The 14,854-nt window shown below is 41.8% G+C and overlaps 1 protein-coding gene across 1 annotated transcript; it reads right to left on the bottom strand.

The window, feature by feature from the left end:
- Positions 1-479: 479 nt before the first annotated feature.
- On the bottom strand, positions 480-9,130 carry LOC137914096 (pleiotrophin-A-like). The gene is made up of 4 exons (XM_068757716.1): positions 9,037-9,130; positions 8,224-8,397; positions 6,054-6,215; positions 480-535 (listed from the first exon to the last, which is right to left on the bottom strand). The coding sequence occupies exons 1-4, from the start codon at positions 9,128-9,130 to the stop codon at positions 480-482; spliced, it is 486 nt and encodes a 161-aa protein (XP_068613817.1).
- Positions 9,131-14,854: the final 5,724 nt, after the last annotated feature.

Raw genomic sequence — 14,854 nt, forward strand, 5'->3', positions numbered from 1 at the left:
GTGGAAAGCATTACTGAAATACGTTTTTGGCTCATTTTAATGATACAAACACGTTAATAGCTGCAATTTTAATAAAATGCATCATTATTTCAGGACGTGGAACAAAACTTTCCAAATTAGTGTGCTGCTATGCAGCTGTATGGCAAATCCTATCCAATTTGTTCTTCAGAAGATTATCCTAAAAATAGAATAATTAGGTAAGAACACGAGTAAACAAAGCGCCTCCATATCCATTGTTCACCCACTACCGTTGAGTATTATGCCTCCAATTACAACATACAAGCCGTTTCTTAGCAGGTGCTAGAAAGAAGAAACAAGTCAAACATATTTACTAAAGTCATATCCCCACTGGTTTTGTTAAAGCTCTATATGCTCCCTAATGTCAATCTACAGGACATATAAAGAGGAATGGTGTTGAAATACGGAGGCGGACATCTTTCCGCCCTCTTCTTCCTCCCTCTCACTAGCGGGCAGCATAATCAGTCCTTTTGGGTGCGCTCTCGTTTCTTGCCTTCCTTCTTTTGCTTCTTTGCATCTGCAAGCACAGAGGAGATGAAGAGTCACAACCTTGTTTAATGCAGTAACAGCAATGCAGCTCCCCCTGGGGATTGATTTTGTGTCTCTGTGTATCCCCTATGAAATCAACTTGCATTGGTACCCTGGCAGACATTCCACTAGTGAAGTCAGGTAAAACAATAGTATTTATTTTAAGGTAACCCAACAAGAAAAGATATGGAGCCAGTGATGATGATGATGAAGAAAAATTGCCTATTAACAGAAAGAGACCTTGAGCAGGTCCAAGACAAAACCAGAAGCTCTCGGCTTTGACCATTTTGGCTAACTAAATGGGGTTAAGAGTCAAACAAAAAAGTTGCAATAGGTTGACTGGTGATCTTCTATTGTTTAAGTAGGTGCATTTGTCACCTTCATCCACAGATAGAACCATGTCAGCTGTGTCCAGTTGGATGGACAAGATAGGTTAGCTTTAAATAAACGGAACAAACTCTCACTTTTGGGATGCATGGAAGAGAGCCGTTAACGTAATTAGTGTCACCTTTGTCTTCCTATCAATGACAAGCGCAAATGTCTGCTGTGAAGAAGACCTGGAACTGGTGATTAAAAGCATTTCTCCTGCTTCTCGGTGTGTTTCATCATCGTTTCCGGTCTTTATCCGTCTGTTTTGTAATTCTTTGATGCTTAGCACTTCTATTATTGCCGCTGTATAAGTTATGTTTTCTAACAAGCTATTCAGCTCAGAGATGTTGAAGAGAAATGTCAGCCGATCCTTTGTTCGGACTGAAAAAACCAAGTTCCTGCTGCGGCACTCGGGACTAATTTGAAATCCTCCCACGTTGTTTAAATGTTCTCCCAGCTTCAATGGTTTCATATAAATGGAAGACATGCAAAATGTGAAATGAATATTGGCACATAATTTACTGTTGCAGAGGGGACAACAGCTGTAGACGCTTTAAAAAACAAAACAATCGATGAACATGGCTGTGAAAAGAATGTAATCCATGCAAAAAAATGTGATGAATCTGGTAATATATGATAAGACAGGGATTCTAAACTCCTGAATCATTTCATTTTTTCCATGAATTATCAACATTCTCCTCCACAACTCACAAATCTTCAATGGCGTGTCGGCGAGCGGCCCCGTACAACAATGAGGTACGCTTCCTCAATGAGGATTCAACAACGTTCTGAGTGTGCATTTAATTGAAATCTTTAAAAAAATCTCTTCTCATATGTATATTTTGGCAGAAAACGTCCACAGGCGTGAAGATTTAGCATGCAAAGCACTCTCAGCCATGCAAATACTGTATATTCCGTTCCTTTATATTTGCTCGTTGGATTCGTTTAGTTTTTCTTTCCTCCCTGCAGTTTTTGTCAGAATATACTTCAGGCAGTGAAAAAGACAAACAGACTCGCTTTGACTCTGAATCTGCTTAAGGAAAAAGAATGAGACTCTAATACACAGCTGAAGTACTTTCTACTGCACTTGCACATAACCTTGCCCTCTCTGCTCTCCTGTTCCTATCTTGTCCATTCAAGGTGAGTTGAGAGCAGAATCCTACAAAAAAAAAAAAAAGAAAAAAGCCGCGTTTAAAGCCCGTGTTTGTTCTCAGCTACTGCAGAAACACGGCAGATTCAGCAAGAAGCGGAACCACAAGGCTCATTCTGTTCTATAAAACACAACATTTATATTTCGTTTTTGGTCAATTTAAATGATAAGTAGTAGTAGTAGTAGTAGTAGTCGTAATTTTATTACTACTACTACTACTACTTATTATTTAAATTGACCAAAAACGAATTTAATGATAACACAATTAGGATTTATTATATTCCAATTAGCCCCTGAACCATGTGGACTGGATCCTTTTAATTACTGCCTGAAACTACTTCTTGCAAAAAGGCAAGAAATTGCACTGGCATTGCGGCAGGTAAAGTCAACTGATGCGAGAGAGCTCTGAGTAATTATATATTAAACTTATTATACTGAACAATACATTCAAATAGAATAAGAAGCTGCTGTATTTCCCTTCCACAAAATCAAAATCAGAGTGTGTCTCCCTCTGGACATTCTCAGGGAGGTCACCTTTTATTGGGGAATTTTAATCACTTAATATTGTCCCTATAATAGATTACTGTTGCGTAGCTTGATTGAGCCGCCTCAAAACCCCCAAACTCGTCAATTCTTAAGGTTTGTTTTTGCTGTTAGCGGCTCCCTTCGTATGCCATCTTTTAATGAGCATAATTATATTCTGTGCTGTTCTGATTGTTAAAGTAATTAACCAGAAGAACAAAATCCAGATGGACTGACACAAACAGAAAGACTCCAAACAAATGAAATGATCAGAAATCCTTTTGTTTAACCCGACATCAGACCAGGCCGGGTGTCCAAACAGTCCCTCGCCCACTTGTGTCGCCCCCCCCCCCCCCCCCCCCTCCCCTGTTCTCCTGGAAGCGGAGGCAGAGGCCTTGAGGTTTCTGCAGGTATTCATGATGTTTCATTTCTGTCACTCTTTGTTCTCCCGTTTGCTCCGCGGGGTCTGCGCTTCACCTGCGCCAGACAGCAAAGCCACGCAAATCTGAGTCTCAGATCATTCCCGGGGCACCTCTTAGCATCGTCTCCTCCAGAATTTGGAAACGACAGACGCTCCCTCTGTCACATTAACCTGCTGCCGTGAGAGGAAACCTCCCGCCCAAACCCAGAGGTGGCTGCTCAGAATTTCAAATTTGATCAGGTAAATATCTTCTTTCTTCTGGAGGGGTTAGGCAGCCTTGTCTTTCTCCATCTCCAGACATGTCTGTTTGTGTGTGTGATTTTTTATTTTGTTTAATTCTTGATCCTGCAAGTGTCAGTTGTATCGCCAGCCCCTGACACACACAGAAGAACATATACAATCCCCCTCCCTGGACAAACGTCATTGTGCATCAGCACCCCCTCTTTCCATTCCCATCAGCCTCTCTGCTTCCTGGGGCTTATCTTCACCCTGGTGGACACGGGATTTTGTGCCACGCATCACTCAATCACATTCCTGTGATAGCGCGGCCTCTACCCAACAGCCCCCCCCCCCCCCCCCCGCCTTCATCTCAGCCACTGTCATCTGCTCTCTGCTTCTCTATCACACCTCTTAGCCTGTCACTCCACAGTCTGGCCTTCATCGGCGCTGATGCACTTCAGTACGCAGCCCACAGCACAAGGCTGCAAATCAGATGCATTTTCAGTCACGCACAGGAGCACACACACACACACACATTTCTAGACATAAATCAATATGTAAAATTGACTGGTATTACAAAGTAAATCCAAAGTAAATACTATAACTTAATTTAACTTTGAATTTGATCTTTTTCAGTTTAACATAAGCATATCGTTAGCCTAATAGCACAACAGCCTATAAGTCTTATGCAATGCCCGTTGATAATGGCCAATTTAGCTATGAGGCTAACAATATGTCATCAGTGGACATACTGCAATGAACAATGCTGTTGTTTTTTTTTCCTGCAAATAATTTCTCAATTTCCAGCAAATGTTGTTTAACACTCAAAATAATTGGTGATAAAAAAATGAAATAAAATCCCCCACACTTTCTGTGCACCTTCCCACGATAGATTCACACATCTACATTTCAACACCAACGTCCTGTATTATATATTTGCTGCGAAGCCTGGCACAGATGGCGAGCGCAGCTCCTCCAGAAACCTACTGTCACAATTAATTAATAATGTGGCGCAGAGCAAAACGTTTAATAGACTCCCTGTTTGAAAATCAAATAAAAGTTTGGCATAAAATCCTAAGACAAACAGAAGAGCAGACAGATGCGTTACAGGAGTCAGAGCCGCAGCGGAAGACATCCTGGAGTAAAGAAAACGGACTCAGAAGTCTTCCCTCGTTCTTATCTTGGTATTTCCGTGGCTTCGCTTGACAGTTTCTGTTTGATGAAGTGACAGCAAGGTTAAGCAAACTCCATGCACCAACCTTGTGTGCACACATCATCTGTCGAGCGGGATAAGGGCGCAGTTTATGACATTGGCAACAATTCTGCACTCATTATCGTCCAGTTTGGACAGCAAGGCGTTCCACAGGGGGTCGGCAACATCCTTGTTTACACACTCAACAAAGGAGGGCGTCCGGTACCTTGAACTAAATCATGTGTTTGCTATACATCAGTTTCACAGCCATTTTGCCGAGCAAAATGTAATAAAATCGATTTATTTTTATGTGTCCACGTGGTAATTTAATAATTTTCCCTTCCGATTGCTTCATCTTTTTAATTACTGGAATTTTTCTCAGCATGAGGCATGTAGAAATGAAATAGTGGCCTGACTTGGAATGTAATTATATTGTGCTGACGTTGCTACACAGAGTGTGCATGCTACCTGGCCTCGGCTGACTTCAAAATACCTACACAACTTGTGCAGGCATCACAAAGAAGATAGAGGACGTTCACTCCCAAATACAACTCGACTCTGTTACCGTGAAATCCGAATTCAAAGGAAATCTAGATTCTTTCATTTAAGATTTCGACTTCCCGTGTCACAGATAAGATGCACAAACTCCAGGGAGGACAGGAAGGATATCAGCCGTTCAGCTCAATAAACATCCATGTGGTAAACACCCTTCAGCTATGCTTAATTAAGCAAACCAACTAATCCAACAGCCCCTGTAACTGTTTACAGTGATTTGACAGTGCAAGGAAGAACTGTTTTTTGTATATTTCTGCAGAGATGTAGCTTTTGATCAAAATCAATGCAACTGGGCATTTTTTATGGAGAGCAAATGACATTCCGAGCTTTCAAACGCACATTTTTTTTTTTTTTTGACTAAGTTGTATTAGTTATTAAATTAACAATTCAATCTAGCTTCATTTTGGTTGTAACTGTGTTGTAGTATAAATACGCACAATTGGGGATGATATGTTTTGTAAGTAATGCCAATGGATTTGGAAGATCCTTATCAGCGTGTCCTCTCAGGAAGTTGAACGTTTTCTGTATTGGAATGCTGTAATTTCCTCATGTAAGCAAATTGATATCAAGATTTTTTTTAAAAAGGGGGAATGTTGTTCTATGTCAGAGGAAAGGAAACCTCATTGTGAAAAGAGCAACAACAACAAAAAGCCTGTGCAAGGTGAAGGTCGTGGTGGTGGATGGATGGGCAAATCTGTGGCTATCACCAAATGAACAGTGCGTGATTCCTGTGAAAGTCAGACGTTAACATCGACTTATCCTCAGGTGAAATTAGCAAGTAGTTGTACATGCATAATCTAAATAAAGGCGAAGCAGCAAGTAGTCCGAGAACCAAACCAAGTCCAATTGAATGATTTTTACCTTAGCAAACTGGAAATGTAGATCCCTAAAAAGGTTACCTGGGGAAAGTTGTGTAACTACATGCTTTTATGAAAGATTAAATGTGTGAGAAGGAGTGAAATGTTCTTCAACGTGGTGTAATTGTTTGTCTGGCTGCCCAGCAGACATGCACGGTTGTCGTGTAATCCTCTATGAAGATTTGTGTTTGACCTTGTGGTGATTTATACCTTGCAGCTTACCTTGCAGCTTGGTCTTTGGGATTTTCCCACAGGGCTTGGTGGCTGTGACGGTTGCGGCGCAGGTTGCATCCATAAGGGCTCGCTTCAGAACGCCCGTCCTGTTCTTCTTGCCCGTCGCAGGATCGCACTCTCCCCAAGCCTGGAAGTCATACTTGCATTCCCCTGTAGTTCACAGAGGAATCAAATACGTCATTATAGGCTTTTGTTTTGGTGAAGTGGCTCTGAGGGTGATCATATAGGAGCAATCAAGAAGACATTGTGGTAAAATGACCAAAGACAGCTTCTATATTTGTTTTTTTAAAGCAGGCAATTGCAGTCAGGCCTCTTCAGCCTGGGGAGTTCAGCGCCATGCACTTTGAATGGCTGTTTTAATGCCTTGGCCATTATTTCTTTCTCATCACTGCCCAAGATCTAGAATCAGTCCTGCTGAAACCTCATCACCAGACGCTCTTATTTAAGACAACATACGAGCAGGAACAGATGGCGCCTTATGGCTTCTAATATTTCCCATATAATGAAACGTGTTAACGGATGGATGTCATCGAAAACAGACTGGTTCCTGCTCATCCTGACAGTAACGGACAAAATGCACAGTGGATCGTTGGAAGTACCTCCAGCAGCACCTCAAATATTTGTTTGGATTAAATATTACATTTAAAACACAGTAAACAAATCCCAGAGGATGCAAGCCTGGTGCAGAAAAGCAGCAGTGGCTTGTGCATGTTCACAGAATGCGTTTGAAGAAGTGTGTGTGTATAGCTGTGTGTTTGTGTAGTATATGTCCGTGTCTTTCATATCTCCCTCCATTATTTTGTTGCTACTCTAGCCAGGCTCCCGAGAGACTGTGACACTCATTCCACAGCTTCCTCTCAGATGAAAGCGTTGGGCCCCTTGTCACTGCCTCTGAAATCCCAGGGTGCTCATCAGAGGATGGGAGAAGGGGACAGAAAGGGGTGAAGAGAGGAGGGGGGCGGTGAGCGAATGACAGGGCCATTGTTGCAAGAATCCAACAGGGATTCCTGAGCATCCACCTTTAAAACACCGCTGTGCCCTAATTTGTCTCAGAGAGGGAGTTTTGTTTGCTGGCTGCCAGGAATCTTGCAGTCAGTCAGCAAGCGACCTTCTTAAGGTGTCCTGTATGTGTGAAGAGAGGACGGAATGGTTGGAAAACATCCAATCTTTTGGATTTCTTTTGGGGTAGGGGGCTGCCTCACAGATTCCATGGAAATCCTTCTGGTAATTTTTTGCAAAATCCTGTCTACAAATAGCAGCAAACCAAATGGGCAGGGGTGAAAGCATCAACTCCTTAATAATACTAAGAATCATAATAATCATGAACTAATTTTTTTTTTTTACACACAAAATATTTTTCACTGAACTATTGAACAGATTTCCATCAAACATGTTTGGAGGACTGGTTTCCAGGATTATTTTTTCCAGACTTTCTACTAATCCACAGACATTAGGATTCCACGCTTTTTGTATTTTTACACCTTTTCACTCAGGATTGACTCTGCGATGACATGGTCACCAGTCTTTTCAAGGTTCTTCTTTCTCATATTAATTTGTGAGGATTTTTTTTTTTATCCACTGCAAAAGAAGAAAGGCTAGTTTAATGTGTTTTCTGCCCAGAGGCATGCAACTTTTTGCCACTTCCACAAAACATTTGCTGTTATAATCTATACCGCCAGTTAGCAGGGCCATTATTTCCTGCAGTGTGTTCATCACTCGTGACAGACTCATTGCAGAGCAGCAGGTCGCTGCCTGCCAGGCCTTACTGGGGGGAACAAAAGTCCCTGAGGCTTGTCAGCATAAGACATTTTAGCTGTGAAGGCTGCACAGTCTCAAGCCCAAAAGCAAATGACAAAGTAGGATGATTACGCCTGTGTCTTCCATAATGATGTATCACATCCTTAACAGACATTTCTGTTGCACCTCTAATTAGCCAGCTTTCTCATTCCTATTGTGAGAATGGGACCATTGTTCATATGAGTTACAGACCAGTATACATTATGGGGGGAGGCTGTGGGGCAAAGAGGAGGCATGGGGGATTTATAGAGGGATGGAAATTCTCTGGATCTTTTGGCTGTCATAGATGAGCCACACATGTGAAAGAAAACCTGAGCTGAGAGGTAGGTGAGGTGGTGAAGTCTGCAAGGTTCTCCCACACCTCCAAATTTCTTCTTCCAGTTGCAGGGAATCTTGCAGCGTTGGGTTTTGATGGTCTGCCTGCACTCGGTGCCGGTGCGCGTTCCCTCCCTGGTGCCGAGTCCACAATCTCCCTCGTTGGCGACGCACACGCTCCATTGCCACTCCCCGCAGTCTGATTTACGCTCCTTCTTCCCTGCAGGACCAAATGTGAATTAAACCGCTGTAGCATGTTAAAAGTGTGACCTCTGACTTGAGATTGCTGTCAAGAATCGCAACTACATGTACGTTAATTGCCCTAAAGCTGACTGTTTTTCTTTTTAACCTGTCCATTGATTGTTTTCTGATTCAGAAGAAATCATTTCATTGAAGCAGCCTAATAATTCAAGTATCTATTTATATGCAGGACAACACAGTGTCAAAGTAGACAACGTTTTTAATTGAAAATGTAAACTTGCAGTACTTGTAAAAATTAGTATTTACCCCTTGTGGGCTTGTTTTATTATTAGTATTCTCAAGGCAAATGTAATGGGTTTAGTTTCTCGCCTTAATTTCCAATGCAAATTGAGATTTTATTTTTTTTAATTAGGCGGAATCTTGTTTTTTCCCCGTAGTGGGAGTTACCTAACCTATTTTGCCTTTTTCTAAGATAATAGATAATGATCTTTGTTAAATTCTCAAAGTAGGCAAATTACTTTAATCCCAAATGCCTTTTTTTAGTAGTTGTTTCTAAAGAAATTGTTTTGACGGACATCTCTCACAGTGCATCCTGTCAGGGACACACATTATGTCCCCTTTTTTGTGTGTGAGATTTTACGACAGAATTTGTCTTCACCTTGCTTCTCGGCTTTGCCTCTTTCAGCTGCCATCACCGTCAGCACCAGGAGCGCCATCACAGCCACTCGGGTCCATTGCTTCTGTCCATTCATTCTGGAAGAGACACAGGAATTCAGAGGCGACAACTGGTATTTTATTTTGAAGAGTCACGGAAAATGTGTCCGACCTCATCGCAGTCATTTTGTATACGTCCAGAGACAATCACCTTGCTGATGGTGAGAAACAATCTTCTGCACTTGGACTTATGTAGAAAGTTTGAGGCTGGCAAGGAAATGATCGCAAACTGACTCTGAGCCGCTTTGCTCCATTCTCCAAATTTTACTTGTAAATATGAAGCTAAATCTACTTAGCAAATACCTCTGAATCTAAAATAAAATACTTAAATCGTATACTTAATTATAAGATGTTATCGTAGTGCGTTGTACCTCAGATTTAACACCGCCGGTACGCGCCGCGTGGCAGCAAATCTAATACGCCTGCCAAGAAAAGTCCGCCGAATCCTTCACATGATTGATTTTATACTTTTTCAACCGTCGCAGTGCCAACCCGGTTTTGATTAAGTACTTCAGGCTCCCATTTCCCTCTTTTTTATAATATATATACATTAGAATATTTTTAAGAGGTTCCAAACTATTCATCTTCAAAATGAAGGGGGAGAAAAAAAAGCACATTTAATCCCAACTCTAAAAAGCTCACACGGCTTCTAAGAGTTTCAGAGTCAAAATTCATTCAAGCTTCCCAGATAAAGATCATTTTCCGAGAGAAAGGCATTGTGGCTTTTCAAAAGATAAGAAAGTCCTGCCCTCAAGTTAGTCACAGACAGACTGATGGGCTCTCGGTGCAGCGTTGGCACAAAAGAAGCTGGGGGTTGATGACTTTGTGTGAGCGCACCATCGAGCCGGTTGAAGCAAGAAACAGGTCTTGACATTAAACGGAATTAACCATTTCCTGTGCAGAGGAGAATCCTCGTCCTCCTCCTCCTCCTGGTAATAAATAGAATGAAATCCTCTCCCGGCCATGTAGTGCCTATTTTCAGAGAATGACAGCATCTATAATGGATGACTGGGTGGATGGCGGCATTTAGCTATAATTTGGAAGGCACGTGCACTTCCCTGTGTAAGAAGCGCGGGAGGATTGCCAAGCTTAAAGGATATCACCATGCTCGCCTCCGTTAATGCTCTACCTCTCTCGCAACAAACACGCAGCCAGACACGCCTGTGACTCAACACTTTGTCATAGGGAGAAGAAGAGCGTTTCGGTTTGTTTGTTTTTTCCCTTCAAGGCTCCCCCCCCACTCCCCACCCGGCAACCTGACCTTGGCGCATCGCTTCGGATATGCATAACTGAACTAAAGCCACTGGGGGGGGTTGTAATGGCACATTTGGTTTGAGGGGTTGAAAAGTGGCACATCCTGTGCAGGTTAGATGATGGAACTCTTCTCAGAATGATGTCCTATAAACTAAACTACAAGGACACATGGAGAGCTTGTACCTCTGTCAAGGCTGCAAAACAATTTCCTGAATCCCCACCTTGATCTGGATGCTTCTAAAAAAAATCTAAGATCTTCATTGTTCCAAGGGCCACCTCTCTACAAAATGTTATTAACGTAGAGAAGAGATTCTTGTAAAAACTTATCGCAATGAAAACAGTTGGCAATGAAAACAGAACCTTGACAGCCGAGACAAAAAGGATGCGGTTTGTTTGGGATTATAAATATGTAATCTGTCTTCCTTTTAAGGTTACAAAAGTAGCTCAACTCGGCAAATGTTAGCTATCTCATTTCTTTTGGTGAGGAATGAGAAAAGCAGAACTAAAGGACAGGGGTTTTTTTGCGCTCCATCCTTTAGATTTTTGTCTACATGTTAGGGAGACATTGGGTGAGATTCTTTATCAAGGACTTGAATGCAGTGGAGATTTATCAAAAGAAAAAGCCCTGTGACCCTTGTTTGATTTTTTACATCAGCTCACTAATCTAATGAACGCATTTAACTCATGTTATTTAAAGTTACGAATGCAATGCAATCTAGGAGTGGTAACAAACAGATCACTCAGGAGCATATGAGGAAAGAAAATACGTTAGCCGTTTTAATCTGTAGCGATTAAATCCGAATATGCAGCAAAGACAGCAACGCACTCTTGCGGTGCAGACAAACACACTCTCTCGTCATCCTCTTATTGGGAATGACGTCATTACTGTTGAGACGATGGAGGTGACTATGTTGACAAGTGAGCTCCTTCGCCTCCGCCTGAAGTTAAAGGAGGAGGGGTTAAATTAGGAATGTGTTAGTGTTAAAACCAACTAAATGTGAATTATTTGAGCCGGCTGTGCAAAAGAAAAAAAGCAATATGATTCCCTGAAAAGTGGCTTCATGCATCTTTAATTTAAAGCATTAACATCTCAAACTGCAGCTTTTGATCAGAGAACTTTCTTAAATGCATATGAGGAGTACATAATCATGTACTGATCCCATCTCTGGCGCATTGATGAAGAACACTGATAGTATCATTACACACATGTATGCTTTTTATATCACTTTGCTGCACATGAATTAAACATGTTTTTAATCATGCAGAACCGCAGAGATAACAAATCAGAGGCGATGGTTTCCAAAGGAAAGTCTTTTTCCAGTCTTCTCTGTCTTTATTATGCAATACTTGAGATTCTATGAGTTATTATGAAAGGCAGGCAAATGTATAAGGGGTTGTCCATTGGGCCAGATTTGAATTGGAATGTTTTACACCAAACAGGGAACAGCCCTAAATACCAGGCCATTTGCAAAATTACTTTGCACACTCCGTGATGTAAGGCCAATTCACTGCGCAGCCCCCACAAGGATAAAAGATGAACCCCGTGTGCACTTTGTGCAAAGGAGAAAGTTGTGGATGTCAAATTGGCAAATGTGCTGCACTAAGCATGTTTTCTCTTGTGCAAAAATAAGCTTTTTTTTCCCATATTCTCCCCTCCGGCCTTTCCGCCATCTAACCGCTTATACCTTCAGTTCTCAAGATGCATCTCACACAATATGCATCGGGAGGAAAGCCAAAGTTGCTCGAGTCCTCCGCCCACAGTTTTCTTTCAAGTGGTAAATGTTGGTCTCATGTGGTTATAAAGGTTACCGAGGTCACAAAGCGCAGCGCAGGTTTAATAGAAAAGAAGCAAAATGGACCTAAAGAAAGAATAAATCTTGCTCAACTTTAGCTCCTTATCTCTGTGCTGAGAGGAGCTCTAAGAGGAGGGTAAGCAGCCAACACATTGATCTCTGTAGCAGCGTGAAGCACAGCCTCAAAGGACAAAGGGACCACAGGCAGGCACCCAGGCAATGTGGGTGAAGTGTCTTGCCTAAGGACACAACGACAGTGCACTCAGTGACTGAGCCGGGAATCAAACCGCCAACCTCTCAATCATAGGACGACCATCTCAACCACTGCGCCACCATCGCCCATCACATTCAAATGTTGCATTCAAATCATCGCAGAACATTTTGGGAGAAAACTCTTATAATTTGTACTATTTTTGTTGTGAAATTTAGCATTGATTTTTTTTTTTTTAAAGAAAAAAGAATCAAGATAACAATCGCCAAAGTTTAAATCATAAAACACTGGGGTTACTTTCTCTTAAAGCTTTGATCTTTACTCATTTAAGTAGTTCTGATTTGCTTACCTTTTCTCTTTCAGCTTTGTTTGCTTTCGTCATACGTCCTTTGTTTCATCCTAAATTATTCATAATCGCATTGCTGCAAAAAGAAGCTCCTCTTGGACGAATGTTTTGCATAATGAGAGGCTTAAGACAGATCCTCTTGTTAAAAGTGTGAGAAAACTTTCGAAATAACAGCCTTTAAACTTTGAAACTTTACCACTTTTCCAAAGTCCTTAAGATGAACATTCTCTGTATTTATTTGAAATGTTTACCCCTTGAGCCAGCACTAATGGCACTTTATTTTTGGTATTTTACCAACCTGTCTCCACTGGGCGGGGGGAAATAAAAAAGAATCTCTTATTAAATAAAAATGACAATGATGAAAAGATTTTGATAGAAGCATGGGGGGAGGGAGTGGAGCTGCATTTAGAAAATAATTCTTCATTTGTGGAATTGAAGTTTCTAATCCTGAAAGAAGCTGAATAATTGAAAACCTCTGGATTTGTCATCGCAGTGGAAGCGTGGGTCCTCGTGAATGCTAATAATAAAGAAAGAGGGGACACAAAGATGAGTGGGAGGATAAGTGATGGACGCGTATTTATATATAATATGATCACTATAATGGAAGCATTCATGCAGAAATGAAAGTATTCCATTTCTGCCGTTTCAGCTCCAATGCTCTTGCAGGGCCATTGTTTGTCATCTTGACCATTGTGTTTTTATCATTAGCGAACGCTGTCATTCCATCCTGCTGTTCAAACGTAATGCACACTCGCAGAACGGCACACACACACACACACACACTGTTTTTGTTCTGAGTGCGGCTCCCTGTGGAGTCCTCCAGGGTTGTTCTAAGAGATAACAGGGACCCTCTCCACACACACAAACCCCCCTCCGACCCAACACCCCCCACTGGCTGACCTTTACTAAACACAAGTCAGAAATTGTGTGGTATTTTCTTCTCATCATCTGCACCTAGACACAAGAGAAATAGTGGCATGCTGCAACTAAGGAGGCATCCTTGGGCCTCATTATCACACCTGTGTCATTAGCTTGCATCTGTAGCAGCAAACTAGCGCCGGTCGCTTGGCTTTATGTGCTTGCCTGCTGGTTTCAAACGCTTGCCTTTGTCCTGTAGTCAATGCACTTCTCATTCCATCGGAGTGAGAAGCTCAAAAGCTCAACTCTGGGAACACACACTGAGGAGCTCATGAATAAGTCCCTCCAATGTGCCCTGTGTCGAGGTGAGGCAGGTACCCATCCCGAGAATCACAGCTACCAAGATGGAAAATGTGATCAAGGACAAACAAACAGTGAAAACCTGTCAGGAAAATCGCTTTTCTTTTCTGTCTATTTTTTTACAAGTAGCTGAGCTCCGACCAGACGTGTCTGTGTGGGAATTTCACTTAATTTACCAAGAAATGATGCAGAGAATGCGACAAGTCTGACTTTCAGTGAAAGTAGCATCAACAGCAGCATGGCTCTCTGCAGAGTTAAGTAGCAAAAAAATATTAACGATGCTACATCAGGAGAAACATTAAACATTTATATTAAGACTGTAAAATGAGCTGAAACACCTTGGATTGCACTTCCGTAGCATTACAAAAGAAGACGATGGCTTCAGCCACTCGAGGTGAGTAAAAGCCATAGGGAATATATTCAATATTTAATTTGATATGAATGCTAAAAGGAATTTGGAAGGCATTCAGGAAAAAGCAAATGTTTGCATTCTCAGCAACAGTAGTTGGAGCATTTACAGAACGTGCTGAATAAGCATATCGTTTTTAGTCAGCGTGTTTGACTATGATTCTGTTGTGCTCAGTGGAGAAAGCCTTTCTCTGGGCATGGGAGCCTCTTGATTGCTAATAATACTCGTCCCTGTCTGAACAGTGGACGAGCCACCTGACAGGCTTGAAGCAGAGCTCCCCTCTCTCCTCTCCCAGAATGCATTCCCTGTCTGCCTTCCAAAAGTGCCAATTTAGAGGAGTCTGTCTAATTAAATTGTCCACATTTATATTTGTGTCAGTCTGTGTTCCTCTCAGGAAGACTCTGAAAGCAACCTGAGTCGCTCCTTCATTAAAATGCGTTGCATAAGAAATCCTTTGCAGACATTGCATGATCTTTACATATTTTTGATTAAGCCCTTCTGCCTCTGCCTCCCACGAATTCTTCCTCCCTC

This window comes from Brachionichthys hirsutus, unplaced genomic scaffold (genome assembly GCF_040956055.1).
Source record: "Brachionichthys hirsutus isolate HB-005 unplaced genomic scaffold, CSIRO-AGI_Bhir_v1 contig_886, whole genome shotgun sequence".
NCBI classification, from domain to species: domain Eukaryota; kingdom Metazoa; phylum Chordata; class Actinopteri; order Lophiiformes; family Brachionichthyidae; genus Brachionichthys; species Brachionichthys hirsutus.

Coding starts and splice junctions, on each gene's coding strand:
- LOC137914096 (XM_068757716.1), bottom strand. CDS start 9,130: ATGAATGGACAGAAGCAATGGACCCGAGTGGCTGTGATGGCGCTCCTG. Junction 8,398..9,036: donor AGGCAAAGCCGAGAAGCAAG/GTGAAGACAAAT, acceptor TTGGTCCTGCAG/GGAAGAAGGAGCGTAAATCA. Junction 6,216..8,223: donor CTGGAAGAAGAAATTTGGAG/GTGTGGGAGAAC, acceptor TGTGAACTACAG/GGGAATGCAAGTATGACTTC.